General features: G+C 39.4%; 1 protein-coding gene across 1 annotated transcript; it reads right to left on the bottom strand.

Annotated features, from left to right (window-relative positions):
* Positions 1 to 2,078: 2,078 nt before the first annotated feature.
* Positions 2,079 to 20,324, bottom strand: LOC122089278 (UPF0613 protein PB24D3.06c-like). Its single transcript, XM_042658916.1, has 9 exons — positions 20,080 to 20,324; positions 17,582 to 17,658; positions 9,835 to 9,940; positions 9,174 to 9,266; positions 9,010 to 9,075; positions 4,740 to 4,885; positions 3,722 to 3,830; positions 3,349 to 3,413; positions 2,079 to 2,419 (listed from the first exon to the last, which is right to left on the bottom strand). Exons 1-9 carry the CDS (start codon positions 20,266 to 20,268, stop codon positions 2,272 to 2,274), a joined length of 999 nt encoding a protein of 332 aa, XP_042514850.1. The 5' UTR covers positions 20,269 to 20,324; the 3' UTR covers positions 2,079 to 2,271.
* Between the last annotated feature and the right edge of the window lie 254 nt (positions 20,325 to 20,578).

Raw genomic sequence — 20,578 nt, 5'->3', positions numbered from 1 at the left:
TAATCCTAATAGCAATTATTAATTATGCTTTTATCCTTCCTTCCCCATTGCAAATTTAAGTTCTAGTTTCATTTATGTGGACTCTGTGGGGTGGGTAACCTACTAACTACTAACTACTACCACTACCACTATTCAAGAGCCAAAGAGTCTCACGGTGGGAAAGCGACCACGTTCGTGGAAACATTTGGCCACAAACGTTCCAGGTGTCAAACAATAAAAATATGAGAGAGAGGGAGGGAGAGAGAGAGAGAGAGAGAGAGAGAGATAACTTTTTTCTGTCAACATTTTTAGAGTGAGAGTTCCAACAAAAAACAGAAAACAGTGGGACAACCAGTATCTGTAGTGAATCCTCCTTTCAGGCTTCCACCACTCCACCTACTTCACAGTACCTTTTCTTTGTGTCACATTCAAATGCGTTGAATGCTTCAATCGGCCGTGGGACCCAACCACCAACCTGAATTTGTACGAGGCTTCTATTGATGTAATTTCTCGACAATCATAGGACAACTAACAAATTTCCTCTCGCCATAACATGGTTTCCGATATTGAATGATACCTAATTGATATCATATTGATGAAAGGGCAAAAAATCACCTAAATATCGATATTTTGAGGGCAAAACGGTTTAATCCCCGGATACGGCCAATCTGTATCAACATTGTCCGAGATTGATAGAGGCATCAATACTAATACCAAAGTCTACGCCCATATACATCAAACCCTCTAATTGAACCCAAGAAGGGTGTCTATGACCATAAACAAAAGGATGCAAGAGTCAATAATAAATCCAAAGTCCAAATCATAATAAGTGGAAATGGGACAAATTATGAAGAACTTGATAAACTATTTTCTGAACTAACAACCACTTCATGACCATGGAGCATAATTCCTATTTTTTTGAATGTCAATAACACACTTTTTATCTTCTCTATTTTGCTCGGCCTACGAATGAATTGGTTGTTTTTTTTACCAACTTAGCCTACAATGCAATGAATTGGGAGCATGTTTTTTTGAATGTTTTCTGCCAGTCTTTTTCAATTTTTATGAGGTGTGTACAAATTTAACGGCGGAGATGAGAGTCCTTAGAGATGGCTTAGTATTGTGTAAGGATTTGGGCCTCTTTAACTTTTATATTAATTTTGACTCCTCTCTGATTGTGAGACTTATCTCTCAAAGATCATGTATCTTGTGGAGCTGCTAGTATTGGTTTCAAGAAATAATCAACCTCTGTGATTCCCTGAGAGCTCATATTTCCTTTTCATTTAGGGAAAACAATCACGCAACAGATTGATTAACCAACTTTGCATGTGAATCTAAGATAAATTCGATTTTTCATGGTAATAACGCTCTCTCATTTAATATTAGTTACAACATTTGGGAAGATAAAACATGAATACCAATTTTTATAATGTAATATTTCCTCTTTTGCAGGTTTTCCTTTTGGGTTTTGCGAGTATCAGAATGATTTATATCTCATGGGTTGGGGTAAGGCAGACCATGTCCCCCCTCTTTGTTTCTTCATGATTTAATCTCTTATTTAATAAAATTTTAAGGGCTTCCCTGGTCCTAGATAATATTTGGGTTAAAAAAAAAAAAAAAAAAAAGATGACTAGGAGATGTGACATTGAATAAGCATAGCCTCTTAGAGGCATGGATTTAGGTGATGGTATCGATATCTACCAATCCAAATCGATATCGGTATTGCAAGTAACGGTAGGTTTTGCCCTTGCTTTTTTTTTTTAAAGGTACCATTTTTTTACTGTTTTACCCCTGAAATGATACTGATAACCAATCCGGGTCAGTCAGAGATCAGAGATAGGGGGTCGATCTCAACTAATATCGATACGATACGGCCGATACAATACCAATACTTGAAACCATGCCTAGAGGTGATCTTGCAGCCCTGTGTTCTATCCTATTTCACTTTGATCTTTGCCTAATCTAACTGATCTTGTGTAGCATCCGCCTCAGTATCCAAAATCCAAAAAAGTAAGTAGAAAAAAAGAAAAAAAAGAGGGGGGAGGGGGGGGAGAAGATTAGCTTTAGCTCTGCTAGCTCCGACTTGTCACACTTTCAAGTACTGGGAAACAACTTCCATTCGAAAGATATATAAACAAAACAAAAGAAACTGTCGTTGTACTACAACATGAAAAAGGGGTGGGAGGTGGGGGAATAATAGCAACACAGAAATAGTTGCGAATAACAGGATTAACATGGGGAAAATGAAAATGAAGCACACAATTGGAGAAAAGATAAAGAGGCAAACTTACATTAACTCCATGGGTCATCCCACCCTTTGGGTCCCTCTCTTTTCACAAAGCCTACAATGGCCTCTACTACTTCTTTGACCCTGTTTGAGAGGGAATGGTTTCCCCATTCAATTTCAACTTTCTCTGCTCCCCCTAAAGCTCTGCATAATCTGCACAGGACAACATTATCAGCCACATCTTCAAATCACAAGACCAATCATGTTGGTGGCACAAGAAAAATCCACACGTTCACACGTAATTCAAAAAAGTCTCCTCCTCAAACTACTTGAACCTTTTTAAGAACAAGGAGATTTGTTATCAGTCAAAATGTCGAATCATGTTCAGTCTGGTGGTTTCTCACTACCTAAAGCTACAATGGCCTTTTGGGCATTAATTGCCAATGCTAGGGATGAAACCTTTTTGTTTGCCATGTTTCACCTAAAGCTTAAACTGTTAGAGAAGGACAACATCAATGTATACCACTTCCCTACATGTGCAGGCCAAAATCCCATGGTCCTTGCACATGAAGCTCATGCGGCATATCTTCGCATGGCACCAAGGGAGAAGAAGTGTCGGCCCATACCCAATTTTTGCCCTTCCCAGGAGTAGAACACAAGACCACTCTGTTCTGATACTCACTACCGTTTCCCCTAAAAGCTCAAACTTTTAGGGAAGGGCAGCATAAATGTATACATCAACACTTTTCCTTCTTTTCCTACCTGCAATTGGGTATCCGATAAGAAACCAATTGATGACAATATGCACAGTTCCACTGAAGAATGTGCAAGTGAATTTCTAGTAACTCCCGTCCATGGTTCCCTTAGTTTTAATGTAAAATACTTCCGGAAAATCACGTGCTATATTAAACCTAGATAGACATGTAGATTTTTTGGATAAGATAAGAACAAAGAAATAGGTTGTACAGGTCTAATTATCAGTTAACTCTGTAAGTTCAGTTTAGAGAAAAGATAGACCTGTCAATAGGGTTTCAAATTTTAAACAAACAAATGGAGCTTTCTTCAATCTTAATGACTTGTTCCCAGGGACATAAGATCTGACAAATTCATATGTGCATTTGGTGGTGGACGAGTTTTCTTACCTTTCAACCAATGCTTTCTTATCAACATACTCAGGAACATACTCATCAGCCATGGAAAAGATGACCTGCAGCAAAGACAAGCTAGGGTTTCACTTACCCATTCATAAACCATTAACAACCACAGAATGGAATCTTAAACCTTTTAATTTATTTTGAGAACAATTTATAGCAAGAATGGCAAACATTGTGGCCATTATGGCCATTGAAAAACCAAGTGAATACTCAGTGGAACAATGTCATCTTAAAACTCTATTTGGTATCTTTTACTTCATTATAAAAATATAGTCTCACTGCAGATATGCGGATATGACTGAACCAATAAAGAGGAAGAAAAAAGCTTAGAAGTTATGACACCAAAGAAAAACGTGCCTACCTGACAAGGTGTAGTTTCCAGGTGCCCAAGTCTCATTCTCAGTTGGTCATCACTAAGATCTGAACTGAACATGTCATCATCACCCATGTATGCACAAAGAGAGTGATACCTACAAGGAAATCAATATTCAGTGATAACTAAAAAGAATGGACATTATGACAACAGAAAAGCAGCAATTTCCATTGTAGGTCACATAACTAACTAAAAGTACATGCCCTAGTAGAGAGAGAGAGAGAGAGAGAGAGAGAGAGAGATCAGAAACAGTCAGGTCATTTAGCAAACAAATATTGATGGAAAGGATAACCAGAAAAGCTAGCAAAAAGCCAAAGACTATTCAACTGCTCACCACAGTAGAAGTTTTAAGGTTACTCTTTCAAAAGATAAAGAATTTGACAAATCAAAAAGCACAAAATCTATAACAGGATGATGAATAAGTAGTGGGGAAAAATGATAAATAAAAATACAAGAAATACCATATGAGAGTATATGATTATATCGTGGTCTACTTCATGTTTCATGTTTTCGTGCTTTTCTGGGGTTCTCACTTATTCTAAACTAATATTGTACCACTACTACTACCTTTGTTATTAGCACTTCTCTAATTTTTCCTTTTTTTGGAAATAATTTTTCGGTTTGGAGAGGAAGAGGTCGTAATTAATGAGAGATGAAATTGATAAATCAAATTCAAGGTGAACGATTTCCCACAAAAGAAGAATTAAGTTGATTATCAGCCAAAAGCTGATCCTCTTCTTCCCCCCCCCCCCCCCACCCATTGCCCTCTCCTTTTCTTGAGTCGACACCAAAAATTTTTTTTGTTACCTTCACTCATGAGCTTGACACAAAGCATTTGCATTTCCCAACTAACATCTTACTTACCAACAAAGTAAACTAAAAAGCATAATTGGGAAAAGAATGCTTATTACGGACAAATATGATAGTGATAACTAGTACTTCTGAAAAGCTTTTAGCTCTGAAGAGAAACATTGGGGGTGGGGGAAGAAGGTGGTGGGTTACCCACCTATAGGCAGTTATTGGGGCATCTGGGTTTGCTTCCCTGGGCATTAAATCCATCCCTCTGCCTTCTCGTATCATGGAAGAAGCCAAGTCAATCATTTCAGCCGTTTCAGGAAGAGTTGCTCTATATTCCCGGTCACTAACTGGGGCCTGAACATCATCATATACTGTAATTATCCCAGTATAGCAAGGTATCAAATAAAGATTTGTGAACTAACAGGAAGCAAACTGTTGCTATAAGCACATATTACAAATGGTGGGACTAAATTATCAAGCATGAAGTGCAGAAAATTTCACTTTTCCTCCCCAGCAACACAAAAGAACAGCGATCTTAAACATATTTTACTCCATGCCAACTTACATGGAAACAAGACAATTTTAAAATATACTAAAATTGACAAACCACAACCATTCAGATGAACAGAGTGTGACATGAATATTCATTGCAACATTTAGACAATTTCAAAAACATGATCCCACATTTCACTAGATGGACAGTGAGACCTCAGTCAATGGAGTTTACAGTTTAGTCTTCCGTAACTCTCCTTTATATCAAAGCACCACATTATCAAGTTTATTATTGTGCCACTAAATCATCCTACCTAGGGAAGGAAAATATATTACTTGAACATTTGATGTAGTTGCAGAGGCCTGGCTGAATAAGCACATCCAGTTTGGAAGTCCAGGCCAAAATTTGGCCATCAGTTCCAGCAGGGAAAGTTAGGGTACTCAATATATTACAGAATGCTGGGGGCATTTTTGTAACAGAAATTAATTATAATTGGGGCCTTTAGTGGCTGTTGATAGCTTTGGAGTATAATTTCAGTCTTAGTGTTGGAATAGGAGACTGGCTAGAAAAAGCTGGTAGTAGACAGACTCAAGTCCAAAATCCAAATTGAGTTTGAATATTTGTTTTCGGTTTTAGGTTCTGATAGGAAGTTCATGTGAGAGTTGGATTTGGTTTGTTAAAAGCCACATATATGTAAGCACCCCCCCCCAACACACACACACACAGTTGATCTAATAGAATAATGTTGAGTTTCATGTGCTGCTGAGCTTCTGGTCGTGTAACTGGTCTCTCCGCCTTCTTGGGTAATCTGAGTGTTTTCTATCAGGTGTGTCTCTCCAAACTCTGATTATATTTTTCTTTCAGTTCTTCTATTTCTTCCCTATTTCATCTATACTCTTCTTCTTCACCACCTGAAATGGACACCCTATTTTCTGACCACTTTTCAGCCAAGTTAAGTTTTTGTTGTTAAGTCTATTGTTTCCTGGTCTCAAACCTGTGATTGATCTTCCATAGATTTACAAGTTTTCAAACTTCTGCTCTGTTCAGGGGAATTCCCTGTAACAGAGCTATTGCACAATGCAAGCTCTATAAAATAATACTTTTGTCGGTTGGTTGACTTGGTTCTAATCCTCAGGACTGGCCGAGTCTCTTCACAGAGTTACAGCACAGTTTAACTTACCTCTAGAAAGTTACAGCCCTAAGTCCCTGTTTTACTGTCTCTTTTTTCTTATTTCTGAACATCTCAAAACTAATTACTCATGAGTACATTAGTTAGGTAATGTTTGGTAGTACCAAAATTCTCATTTTTTTTAAACTGCATTAAAAGTCAAAACTTCTGCCAAAAATATGAGATTTCCTTCATTCTATTAAGTCTGATCCTGGCCTATGTATGGTTGCGAACTTCTAGATTTCATTTCAGGACTCTGAAGTCTGAACCACACCAACTCTCTAATGCAAGATCCCCTGATTTATACAGTGTGGAAGACTATATCAGTTGTTTTTATTTGAGACAACACTTCACCAAGACAACGAAACCACTCATGGAAAGTACTTGACAGGTAGGTAACACAACGCCATTACAAAGCCTGAAGAGCAAAGATCCTGGAGTTGCACCAGGTAAAAGCAAAAAAAACTTGTTCGCTATTGCAAAAGTTAACAATTTTAAAATAAGGTCCATGAGGGCAATAGCTAGCTGCTCATTGAGTCCCAATTGGCCAGCACAATCCGGATCTCTAACTTAGCGAATAGGTCTGCTTAATCTTTGAAAAAGAACTTCTTTGCAAGTAGATGGTCATTCCAGATCTTGTAAGAAGGATTTCTTTTACATATCCAGGTCCACAAAGATAAGTTGGATCTGTTGCTAGGATCAGATAAGCTGAATTGCATTTATTGGTTTCCACTTTGATTCTGAAACCTCTGTCCTGTAGGTGGTCAATTGCAACTAGTCTTCTTCCAAAAGGTACCAACTAAGCAAAGATTTTGACTGTAGCTGTTGCAAACTTTCCTCAAACAATGACAACAGGGGGCCTTCCATGATTATTGACAACTGTTTCAACCACTTATCCCAAAGGCTCGAGCTGTTAAGTAAGGGCCACAACAATATATATCAACACATAACAACACCCCCCGACACATGGTCCCACCGCACACACACAGTTCTGCACATGACGCCATCACCTGGTACCAACGAGGCACAATCAACGCATAACAAAAACCCCTTGCACTTACCAGGGATCAAACATCTGACCTCCTGACTCTGATACCAAGCTACAACGGCTTAACCCAAAAGCTCGAGCTGTGAAGTAAGAGTCACAACAATGTATATCAACACATAACAACAACTATGTCATGTTGTCTCAAGATTGGTGAAGCTTATGAAACTCTTCTGATGCAGGTGTTGAAGCTTATGAAACTCTTCGGATCCAGATAAATCAGCAAAAGTGGCTTTTTTTTTTATTGTAACAAGCCACTTTAATGGATCTAAAATATGGGTAGGACAAATGAATGTCGGATTTATTCATTAGTTAGTCTAGTTAAGAGTCCTATTTCTTTATTTTATTTGTAAATAAGCGTTTTAGTGAGGCTGGAATATGTCTCTTAGAGCCCAGCATTATTTCAGTCTCTCTTCTTTAATATTTCAGTTTTCTAGAGATAGTTTAAGGTACCTAATCATTTCAGGATTGATTTAGGCCTTTCGTCTTTTGAGTTTGAGTCTTCTGTACTATTTTTTAAGGGGCTACATACAGCCTTGTACACGAATTTGATGAACGAAGCTGGTTTTTTGCCTTTGGTTGTGTGGTGATTCAGAACTCCCTGCTGTGGTGATTTAGTAAGCTTCCTGGTGGTGATTCTAGTCCTGCAAATCAGGTGGTGACTCTTGATCATATCCTTTCTATCTATTTTTTGTTTCAACTAAAAAAATTCCGAACATTTTCAAGAGTCTTAGTTTTCGCTTCTTCAAAATCTCCTATTTTCTGGATCGATCTTTCAATTCTGATTTCAGTTTACGGATCCTGTTTACTACTTAATCAACATATCAGTCCCTCAACTGATTCTCTTCTGACCTCCCTATTTTCCTGCCATTGAATTCTGTTTCCCTGTCAAAAATTTCAATTTCACATCTTAAGAAGGATTCTGACATATTTTAAAACAGAATTGTCCCGGCGGCCCAAGGAAGTGGCCAAGCACCAAGGTGACTAGTCGCCTACGCGTCAGCACTCAGAGTTCATTGAGAAATATCCTCTTCCTCAATGACAAATCTCGTCTCTCTTTTCTTTTGTTTTTATTTTTTTCTAAGATAAATGTTAATCCCATGCATGATAGTGTAACTAAATAATGTACATAATCGAATCGAAGTGTTAGAAATGGCATCAATTTTTTTTTTAATACACATGCATGATCCAATGCATGACAGTGCATCTAAACAATTATAAAAAAATAAAGTGTGGAAGGCGTGCTCACGCGTGGGTTTTGACAACACGCATTGTCACCAAGGCGTCGACTAGGTGTGACAGCTATGTTTTAAAGTCTGACTGTTGGATTGCTTCATAATTTTGATGGTTTGTTCCCTATACCTAATAGAGTGTTTGACCAGTATATCGACCAGACCAGATCCTTTGATTTTCTGATATTTGAATTTTCTCAAGTCTCAATTCTGGCCTGTCCTTATTCCCTGTGATCCTGTCACAAGCTAATCTCCCCTTAGTATTTCATCAGTTCGGAAAGCACTGCATTACCATATATTGGCTCTCCCCAAATACTTTCAAAATACACATTAAAACTTCAATATTCATGTATAATTATGAGATAACTTCTCAAAATTAACATACAAAGCAAGAATACCAAGTTGCAAATTAATAGATCAACCACATCACAATAAGAAAGCGAACTGGTTTCCATCCAATTTGGTAACACTAGGCATACAAGTATATGAGACATTAAACACGGAATAGCAAGAAACAAACTTCTGTAAGGTATACAGTACCTGCAGAATGGCTGCTCGGACTGCTCTTGAGCATGCAGCATTTGTACGCATATAATACACAATGTCCTAAATTTTTTCGACACAAAACTTAAGTTCACATACACAACAGTTTACAAAAAAGTGCTAAGACGATTTTAATTTAGCTATAACTTCAAACTACTCACCTGACAGCCAGTACTGTGCCCAAGTAGCACCACTCCCTCAGAATCTTCCTTATTGATGAAATAACCAATCAGCTCATCAATCTCCAGTGCATCCTTCAGGAGAAATAGTGCAAGAGAGTTTTGAATCAAATAAGGAAAAAATAACCCTCAATTAGTTTGGATAAGGCTTGGTTGAGTTGTTAGTCGAGCAGAAAATATAGAGGGATTGTGACAATGGTCATGTATAAAGTGATTGAAAACTGAAAACATGACAACCATTTTCATCTTGTAGTTTCTAAAGTCCACAACAACGTGGTTTTCCTGGCATTTGGAGGTCTTTTTTTTTGGTGGGGGGGGGGGGGGGGGGGGGAATGAGGGAGGACGGCTAACGATGAGAAGGGAAAAACTCTATACATGATGAGCCTATGAATGAATTTGCTTTGGGGTTTGACAGATGGGCCAATTAACATGGTCACTTATCTATCCAACAATTAAAATTGCGAGCACACAAAATCTGAGAAGTAGACAACCCAAGGTGTGCTTTGTCTATGCAATGGTCAGATAGCCCTCCAAATTGCGGTACCATGCTGCCCATCAACAGATACCATCTACACTTGCTCATCTAGAGAAATTTTTTGCCCAAAGAAAAATATACATGATAAATATCAACAATGATAGTTACTTCTTTCAAGCTGGAGGTTCCGTATCCAGTGTAAGAAGATGAAAGCAATAATTGCACCAAGGACCATCTTTCATTTTCCAATGCAATTGATAGAGGCTGCAAGTACCTGCAACATGGTATGACACATATTACCTCCAATAAAATTTAAATGAGAAAGTTTCTGTCAAGTTTTTAACAGTGAATAACTTAGTGCAATAATGATAAAAACCAGTAAAAGCCACTTGGTCAGGTAGAGATGATAAATATGCCGTCCTGTGGGTCTGGACAGATGCCAAATTCATGAACTGGGGCAGTAGCTCAAAATCTCATAAGATACCTTTCTTTCTTCCCTTTTTTTTTTCCTGGGTGGAGGCGGTTAGTTTAAGTCAAAGCAATTCATTGAGGGGGTTATGAGGACATCAATCAAGGATTTAGACTTACCAAAGGAGACACAAGCATATGCAGCCACATGTCACTTCATTGTGGCTAGATGACCAACATTATGTGAAGTTCTTTTTTATTTTTTTGTATTTTAATTTCTTTAGTATCAAAACTGTATTGTACTAATGTTGTAAGGGAGTAATTAGGGAATTATTGCTGGAGTAGTTATTAGGGAGTAGTTGTTGCTGGAAAAGTAGTTATTAGGGAGTTACTTCTCTTTTAATTCATTTTGGGGTTTTAAAAGGTTGCACTTTGACAATGAATGAATGAAGATGATGTTGGAACTTGGAGATTTCTCCCATTCTCTGTAGTATGAGTGACTCTTGCAAACCTTGGGGTGAATCCAAGATGGTGTGAAGCCAAGCCACTTTTCTCTTCCCCAACTCTTCACTCTTATGCGACCACTCTCTTCCTCTCCCCTATTCCTTTTCTACAGTCTTAATTTTCCCACTTATGTCTTAAAAATAGCCTCAAACACAGTGGGGATTCATCAATTAACAAGAAGGAGGCAGCAGGACAGCAAAAGATGACTTGTTCTAGGTTCCCCAAAACTTGTCCTGCATCAGGAGGACAAAGCCCCATGATGTAGATGCACATTATGGAAGGAAATATGAGAGGAAGAAGGGTCCAGCCTTAGTCCACCTGAGTGGCTAGGGTCCAGCCAAGAAGCAAGCCGAACCCCTACTTGGTCCACCTGAGTGGCTAAGGACAAATAAGGGCTAATTGGGCCCATCGGCTAGGGGAATAATTAGTAGTTGTTTTAATTAATTAGTGGGCCATGGGGCCCATCGAGTTGAGTAAGTTGTATGTCGAGTCCAAAATGTCTTAGAGGGAAACTAGCTCCTAGTTGAAGTAGGAGTGTCTAGTCCTATTGGGAAACTAGCTCCTAGTAGTAGTTTGATTGTTATTCTGCCCTCTATAAATAGAGGAGCCTATGTACTCATAATTTGATATTTGAATAAAGGAAATTGCAGTCATTATGTTAGAACAACTGGGATAATTGTGGGTGAGAAGCCCAGGCTGAGATAGCTACTTCCTTTATTCTCTTTCACCCTTCTCAACCCCCCATCTGTTATATTCTTCATTTTCTATTTTATTTTGTCCTTTATTTACTGTTCTTATTTACTGCTTCTGTGAGCATATCAGACCTGCCAGAAACACCAGAAATCAGAATCGGCCAGCTTGGAATCTTGGATTTTTGAGACCTGCGAACTCTCTCCTCTTCCCCATTTTGAGACCTGATTGGAGGGTTACTGTTGGGAGGTGTTCAGGGGTGCTATAGGACCAATCGGTTATCTTCTTGACTCTGTCCAAGTCGATCCAATTGCTGGTTCTGCAGAATCTTCTCAGATTCTCTCTCCAAGGTCAGAAATCAAGAAACTGAATAACTTTCAATCCAGGCATCAGATGCCTCACAATTGGGAAGACTTGAAATTTATCCTTAACGATAGATTCTTACCACCCACCTACCGACGTCGGCTCTACGACATGCTGAATACTCTCAGGCAAGGTACTATGACTGTAGGAGATTATATTGATCGTTTTAATGAATTGCTTTCACGAACAGGTGCCCATAAAGAAGATGAAGAACTGCTCATATCCCGTTTCAAACTAGGGTTAAGGAATGATATTCGTGAGAAGCTTGGTGTGATCGAGATACCCTCCTTAAGTACTTGTTTTGAAAAATCACTAGAAGCAAAGGATCTGATCAAAACAACCTCTAGAAGGTACATCCAGCCAACTGACAACAAAAAGCCTTATGTACCAACCAAACCTACTGGATTTCCTACCCGAGCTCCACAAGATACACAAGATAAGGGGAAGACTCCAATAGGAAGGGAGAGTGGATCTGTGACATGCTACAATTGTGGAAAGATTGGACACACAACAAAGTTCTGCCCTAAACAGGGACGATCCAACTCTATCATCAGTGCCATCGAATCCAATCTGGATTTACAAATCCACGAACCTCAGGATGATGATTGGACTGTTAATGTTGCAGTTGAAGGAGAGAAGGATGAACTGGAAGATGAGCTTGCACCAGAGAATGATGATCCTCATGCTTATGTCAATGTGGTTGCAAGAATCCTAGTGTCTGAAACTAAGGGTGAAGAATGGAGGAGGCACAATATCTTCTACACCTTAATGTCTAGTGGACCTCACAAAGCTCAAGTGATTGTGGACAATAGAAGTTGAGTGAATGTGGTATCTTAGGCCTTTGTCATTGATGGAAAGCTTAAGATTGAATCCCATCCACAGCCATACAAGGTATTTCTTCTAGACAACAACACCATGGCTGTAACTCAACGGTGTTCAGTCCCATTGAAGGTCTCAGATTATGATGAAAGTATATGGTGTGATGTCATCCCCATGGTCCTCACTGATGTACTACTTGGAAGGCCTTGGTTATATGACAACAATGTGCTAGTGGGAGGTACTAAAAACTAATGCATCTTTGATCACAAAGGCAAACCATTCATTCTAAACCCACTCAACATACCTCAGGTAAAAGACAAGTTAAGGGCTGCCCAATTAAGGAGACAACATGTCTTAAAGAATGTTCCTAAGACCTCCTCCAAAACAACCACTGAGCAAAAGAAGCAACCATGCAAAGAAAATTTCAGCAAGAAGAACACTGTGGACAACAAGCTATGCGTGCTGCCCCATAGAGAATTCCTGACCATTAGTGAAGAAACCGGCCTAATCATAGCTCTTGTTACCAAGGCTGCTGAACCAGTGATAGAGGTAAAACATCCCCCACAAATCAAACAATTACTTGCTGATTTTTCAGATTTGGTGCCAGAGGAATTGCCTGATAAACTACCACCAATGAGGGATATTCAGCATGCCATTGACCTTGTGCCTGGGTCAGTACTCCCTAATCTACCCACTTACCGTCTCAGTCCTACAGAGCATGCCGAGCTCAAGAGACAAGTGGATGATTTATTAAAGAAAGGGTTCTTGGTTGAGAGCATGAGTCCATGTGCAGTACCAGCCCTATTGACACCAAAGAAAGACGGATCATGGTGTATGTGTATTGACAGCCGGGCCATTAATAAAAATCATGGTAAAGTACAGATTTCCTATTCCTCGTTTGGATGATATGCTTGACATCTTGACAGGAGATTCCATCTTTTCAAAGATTGATCTATGGAGTGGCTACCATCAAATTCGAATTCGTCCAGGGGATGAATGGAAAACCGCCTTCAAAACAAAAGAAGGCCTGTATGAGTGGAAGGTTATGCCTTTTGGCCTCACCAATGCACCTAGCACTTTCATGAGAGTGATGACACATGTACTATGACCCTTCATTGGCAAATTTCTCGTAGTGTACTTTGATGACATACTAATATACAGCAAAGCACAAAATGGACATTTGGAGCATCTGAGACGTGTCATGAGAGTACTACGGGCAGAAAAGTTGTACATCAACTTGAAGAAATGTTCCTTTATGCTGCCCAAAGTCATCTTCCTTGGTTTTATTGTGTCTTCACAAGGCATAAAAGCTGATTCGGAGGAGGTAAAAAGTGTCGTTGATTGGCCTATTCCAAAGACCTTGACCGAGGTTCATAGCTTTCACGGTCTTGCTTCATTTTACCGACGATTCATCCGGAATTTCAGCGCCGTTGTAGCCCCAATTACAGAATGCACAAAAGGGGAAAAAGTCCCATTTCAATGGACTCCAGCAGCCACTAAAGCTTTCAACTTGATCAAACAAAAGATGACAGAAGCACCAATGCTTAGACTACCCAATTTTTATCTTATGTTTGAAGTGGCTATTGATGCATCCCATGTTGGGATAGGAGGAGTGCTTATGCAAGAGGGCCATCCGATTGCCTTCTACAGTGAAAAGTTGAATGATGCAAAAAGAAGGTATTCTACTTATGATTTAGAACTCTATGCCGTTGTTCAAATCCTCAAGCATTGGAGGCATTACTTAATTGGCGGAGAGTTCGTGCTCTATTCGGATCATGAAGCACTCAAATACTTGCACACACAAAAGACTATTAGTGATCGACACGCTAAATGGATCTCATACTTGCAAGGATACGTATTTGCTCTCAAGTACAAAGCTGGGAAGGAGAATCAAGTGGCTGATGCACTTAGTCGAAAGGTGCTGATGATGAACACCTTCACAGTACAAAGTGCAGGAGTGGAACACATCAAAGAGGAGTACATTAGTGATGCTGATTTTTCAGAAGTATTTAACAACCTACAAGGAGGAAAACGGGATGACAAATTTGCTATACATGATGGGTATCTTTTCAAAGGCACTCGCCTCTGCATCCCAAACATCTCTTTGAGACATCACTTGATTCGAGAGCTACATGGAGGAGGAATGGGTGGACACTTTGGCAAGGACAAAACATACTCCATGATGAAAGACTTATACTTTTGGCATCAACTCTTAAAGGATGTGCAACATGTGATACAGAGATGCCGCACTTGTCAACTTGCCAAAGGAGAAAAGAAGAATACAGGATTGTACATACCGCTGCCCGTTCCACGCACCTTGGCAAGGCATAAGCATGGACTTTGTCCTAGGCTTACCACCTACACGGGAAAGGTATGATTCCATATTTGTGGTAGTAGATCGTTTCTCCAAGATGACACTTTATCCCATGCAAGAAGACTCTTGATGCAAATCACTTGGCCAAACTCTTTTTCAAAGAGATAGTGCGCATACATGGTCTATCACAGACAATTGTTTCAGATAGGGATGTCAAGTTCATGAGCCACTTCTGGAAGACCCTATGGCTGAAAACAAATACTAAACTCAAGTTCTCCACTGCATTCCATCCTCAGACAGACGGACAGACCGAAGTGGTGAACAAAAGTCTTGGCAACTTACTTCGATGTCTAGTGCGAGACTATGAAAAGACTTGGCCATCTATACTGGACATTACTTAATTCGCTTATAATAGTTCCGTCAACCGCACTACAGGTCATACACCATTTGAGATTGTCCTTGGTCTGCAGCCTCAACAACCAATTGACTTGGTACCTTTGCCACCTTAGGCCCGTATTAGTATGGAAGCCGATGGGTTCCTCAGACACATCATGGAGGTACATGCTGATGTTCGTCGTCACATCGCTGCTAGTAATGACGGATACCAAACAACTGTCAATCGACATCGTCGCTACGTGGAATTTCAACCTGGTTATATGGTAATGGTTCGAATTCCACCTGAGAGGTTTTCTCTTGGTATAGTACACAAGCTCCATCTCAGAACATGGGTCCCTACAAGGTCTTGAAGCGCATTAGCACTAATGCTTACATGCTAGAGCTACCTCATACTCTGAAGATCAACAATGTCTTCAATATAGCTGATCTGATGATATATTTGGGACACCATTCTGATGACGGTGACACTGAACACACCCTCAAACTTCCTCAATTTGCAAACCCTAAAGATGATGTCATCGAAGATGTTCTCGACAATAAGTTCACCACGGTTCGTGGGGGCAAAGGGTACTACTCCTTCCTCATCAAATGGAAAGGTTGACCATGAGAGGATTGTACTTGGATCCATGCCGATGACTTTCAACGCCTTGACACGGACCTCTATGAGCACTACATGTCCCTTACCCATTCATCGGGGTTGAATGATTCTAAGAAAGGGGGAGCTGATGGAGATGCACATTATGGAAGGAAATATGAGAAGAAGAAGGGTCCAGCCTTAGTCCACCTGAGCGGCTAGGGTCCAGCCAAGAAGCAAGCCGAACCCCTACTTGGTCCACCTGAGTGGCTAAGTACAAATAAGGGCTAATTGGGCCCATTAGCTAGGGGAATAATTAGTAGTTGTTTTAATTAATTAGTGGGCCATTGGGCCCATCGAGTTGAGTAAGTGGTATGTCGAGTCCAAATTGTCTTAGGACTCTATTTGTTTTCTACATAGGTTTATTATTCCTAGTCCAATTTTGAATTCCTAGTTGTAGTAGGAGTGTCTAGTCCTATTGGGAAACTAGCTCCTTGTTGAAGGAGGAGTGTCTAGTCCTATTGGGAAACTAGCTCCTAGTAGTAGTTTGATTACTATTCTGCCCTCTATAAATAGAGGAGCCTATGTACTCATAATTTGATATTTGAATAAAGGAAATTGCAGTCATTATGTTAGAACAACTGGGATAGTTGTGGGTGAGAAGCCCTGGCTGAGACAGCCACTCCTCCCCCACCTTCCCTTACCTCTCCTCTTATTTTCTGCAGTTAAAATTCTGTTTCTGTTAATTGATTACAGCAGCTATTAATCGTAGACAATTCAGACCTGTCCTTGCAAGATCGATCATCAAGAACTGCCCATTCTTGAACCAATCGATCTCTTCTTTTGGCCAACTCTGAGGTCTGATCTGCAAAGGCTTTTTAAGGACTGGTTCAACTCTTCAAGAGGGCCACTCGATCTCTGTTGGGAAGCCATCAGCCACTGTTCACTTCTGGTTTTTTTGCAGTTCTTGATTTTCTCTCTCCTAGGTCAGAAATCAAGAACCTTCATAACTCCATAACCAGCTGTCAGAAGCTCTTCATATTTGGGGGTTTTTGTACCCTTGGTGGGCCCTACAATCAATCAAATTTGCAGCTCAATTAGAGCCCTACAGGCCTGGCCGCACCTCTCTCTCTCCAGCTCTATAGCAGGTCTTTCTCTCTCCTATCGGGTTGGGTTTTGGGCTGGTTTTGCTCCTATATGGGTATTGTATCCTTGGAGGTTTATTTGATGGTCTTATTTCTTTGTTTCCTATTCCTATTTGTATTGTTTGGGGTTATAAACTGCTGGGGTAGTTTCTTATAATCTACTCCTGCATTACCCCACCAGACCTGAAAGCTGTACAAAAGGATACTAAAAAACAAGCTAACAAGCAGACCCATCATACAAGGAGGTTCATCCAGTTGCAGCCTAATGCTGTACAACTTCATTTTTAAATTCTTTACAAAGAGATGCACAGAAATTAGTCACATATATTTCACCACGTTATGGATTCCGCAGGCTGGTTCCAATTTTGTTATAACACAATTTTATTCCAAGCTACAGGGTCAAAATGACTTCTGCTGGGTTTTGTAGCCAAATCCTTTTCGCTTTACTGCTGCAGACCTTGATTGACCAGTTAGAGAAGCAGACATAGATCATAGAGGTTCAAAGGTCCAGAGATGACATTTTTTTTTGTGTGGACAGGACACCCCCACCTTTTTTCTTTTGATACTTAAGTGGACAAAACATCTAAGTGGGCTAGAAACTACAAAAAAGAATGGGCAATAGAGCACTTCAGACAACATAATGATGATAAAGAGAAGGTTAAGCGTAGGAAACATGAAGGCATGCGGTAGTTTGGAACATACTCAGTAGCCAGAAAACCATCAGTCAATCCACCAACAAATATGACTTGTTGCTTGAACTCGCCTGTTTTGAATGCAACCTGCAGAACAAAGAGAATATCACAATGCGAACATATGCGGAAAAAGTACAAGGACTTGAACAATGCAGGTTGAGAAGGAACAACAATTCAATTTATAAGAAACCACTTAATAATGGAAACAAAGCATTCCTTTTGGAAACAGCCTATATGATGTGGAAAGAAAGTGTAAGGGCAGAGTTCATTTCCTGTGCAGCTCACACGGGAGCTTCTCTAGGCCATGGATCCAAGTAGAGCACCAAATGGGGACAAATTTATTTAAAGAATAACCTAGTTTTGGGATAATAATATAATGTTTTTGTCAGGAATCAGCTTTGAGTCTGATTAACTGCAATATATCTTGGGTAGTCAGTTTTTTTCATATACTTTGATTGGTCTTTATTTATTCCTTCACCTTTTAAGAATTCAAATTTCAGTATGTGCATTATGTCCCCCATTTTTCTTTGAGCCAGTTTTGGTAAAAAAGTTAGCCATTTTGCATGTGCCATAAAAAAGGTAATATAGTTGCAATTAGAGTAATTCACATCTCAAAAATAAGAGTTGAGTCGAGAAAATTATTGCCAAAATACCAGCAGGAGTTCAATTTGTGATGGCCTGATGGGGTTTCTATTTTCAGAGTTGAAGTTTAGTCGGCCCGATGGGATTCATATTTTCAGAATCATAGTTTAGTTTTAGTCCCAATAGTCCACATATGAATATACTCCACATACCTCAATTTCTGATATGAAGGAATGAATAAGTTTTCTGTTGCATGAAGAATTGCTCTATAAAAGGTGTGAGCTTCCAAACCCCATGATTATGACTCCAAAAAATACCTAAGGGAGTGATGCTGTTAGGGTCTATCACTCTCTTCTCCCCCTATTTTTCTATTCTCTCTTAGTTTATGGTTGACTACGCTACCCTCATCCACAACCAAATACCTCAAATCACACCATGGATCTCTGTAATTACAATTGAAATTTACTTCAATTCCTTCAATTCTACTTTAAAATCTCCAAAGCCCTATTGAATTATAGGTCGAATTAGATTAAGCCATACTTACATGTTAATCCCCCGGTGATCCTGTATCATTACACAGATGACAAAAACAAAAATGAAGAATGCAATGGAGTTCACAGAGTTCAGCCACCAGGTTAGCTCAAAAGTAGCATCAGCTTATGGGAACTTATAAATATTAAATAATTATGACTTACAGAAAAGGTCATCTCTCTGAAATTACAAACCCCGATATTTACAGATCATGCCCAATAAATTAGCGATGATGGTTTTTTACACTGATCTGTACAGATTTCATTTTTATTCTTCTAACTTGTTGGTACAACAAGATATTGAATTTCTTTTAAAAAAATTAAAAACACTAATGGCAAAAGGTTTCCTTCAATGCATGAGCACACATGGTTAAGTCATGTAGAAGTATGATGTGACAATTCTAATGATTGGATATATAGAAAAATGTTTTGAATGGCCACTGAGAACGTTGAAAGATGGTCCAAAATGTACAATTAATGCAGGTATAGGTTGATCAACAACTAACCCAAGGGGGTAGCGCAGTTGATGAACAACGAACTTGGTACGAGCCGTAAACTTAGATGTCCTAAGTTCGACTCCCACTAGGCACATCTTGAGCCACTCACACAGGGGTGTTTAGTGCTCTTCATTGCTTTTAGTGAAAGTTGAATGGTTCTCATTCAACCCCGGTATGACCCAGTCCATGCTGTTGTGGGGTCAATATGGGCCCGCGGGACTAGTCAGGCCGAAGGCCTGGATAACCGTCGTTAGCAAAAAATAAAAAAAGGTTGATCAACAACTCAATAGAACCCAAACTCAAGGGGATGAGGGACAAATCTTTCTAACATAAAAAATTTGTATTTGGTATCCAACATTTGAGTGTTCCAAACTATATAATATAAATTATATCCTGAATTGTACAACTAATCATTTCTTAGCTTTTTATGTGTGGAATTTGTACTGGTTTCTGATAACAGACACTGCAACCTGGCAATAAGGTTGGAATAAGATTGTAAATAATGTTGCAGAGCAACTTATTAAATTTTTTTTTTTTAAACAAAACTTTCAACCTTCCGGATCAGTGTGATCAAGCACACTTCGTAATCTACACATTAGAGCCGGAAATAACAAACTAGAAAAGATTGTTTTTCTCAGTCAAGAACATGAAAAGAAAAGGTGAAATTATAATTTATTGAAACATCCATCGAATTTTCTCTCTGCAGTAAGAAGCATTCTCTGCGATGGATTACACAAGCAAGAATTTCTACCAAAAAGCCATCATTTTTAACCTGAATTATGTCTCAGTAGGCTTCAGGACATACAATTTGGAAAAAATAATCTAACCAACAATTCAATAACTCCAAGAAATTGGAAAAAACGATTAAAGAAGAACAAAACAAGGTATGAAATTTAGACCTGAGCGGGCTTGGATCCATACTTGAAAAGAACGCCTCGTAAATGGTTCTTGCGAGCGACGGAACCACCACCATCTCCCCCATTGGCATCGTTCTTTATCTGAGGGTTTCCAAACTTTCCAGAACGACCTCGAACTAAGCTCGAAATCCACGAAGTTGTGGAAGACGAGACCGAAGAAGAGGGATTCATGACAGGGGCTCCTCCTGATCACCACCCATCAATGTCATTCCTCCTTCTACAAAATGAGAATTTAATTTATGCAAATTTAAAGATTCGGATTCGGGTGTGGATCCGCATCCATGGATTCCGCTTTAGATCAGATCAGAATCTATTTGCACGATTCAAAAGGAATCGACCAGAACCCAGAAAACGGAATCAGGAAGAATAGTCAACACATGGATTACTTCCGATTCCGACTCGGATCCATTCTCTTGCAACCCAGACGATTAGTTCATGCCTTCATGGCATGGATATAGGTATCGGCTAATTCCGAAACCGA

Source organism: Macadamia integrifolia, chromosome 1 (genome assembly GCF_013358625.1).
Source record: "Macadamia integrifolia cultivar HAES 741 chromosome 1, SCU_Mint_v3, whole genome shotgun sequence".
Lineage (NCBI taxonomy): Eukaryota > Viridiplantae > Streptophyta > Magnoliopsida > Proteales > Proteaceae > Macadamia > Macadamia integrifolia.
The sequence above is the reverse complement of the archived record's forward strand: the minus strand, read 5'-3'. Positions and strand labels throughout refer to the sequence as shown.

Coding starts and splice junctions, on each gene's coding strand:
- LOC122089278 (XM_042658916.1), bottom strand. CDS start 20,268: ATGAATCCCTCTTCTTCGGTCTCGTCTTCCACAACTTCGTGGATTTCG. Junction 9,076..9,173: donor GGCACAGTACTGGCTGTCAG/GTGAGTAGTTTG, acceptor GAAAAAATTTAG/GACATTGTGTATTATATGCG. Junction 3,414..3,721: donor TGGAAACTACACCTTGTCAG/GTAGGCACGTTT, acceptor TCTTTGCTGCAG/GTCATCTTTTCCATGGCTGA.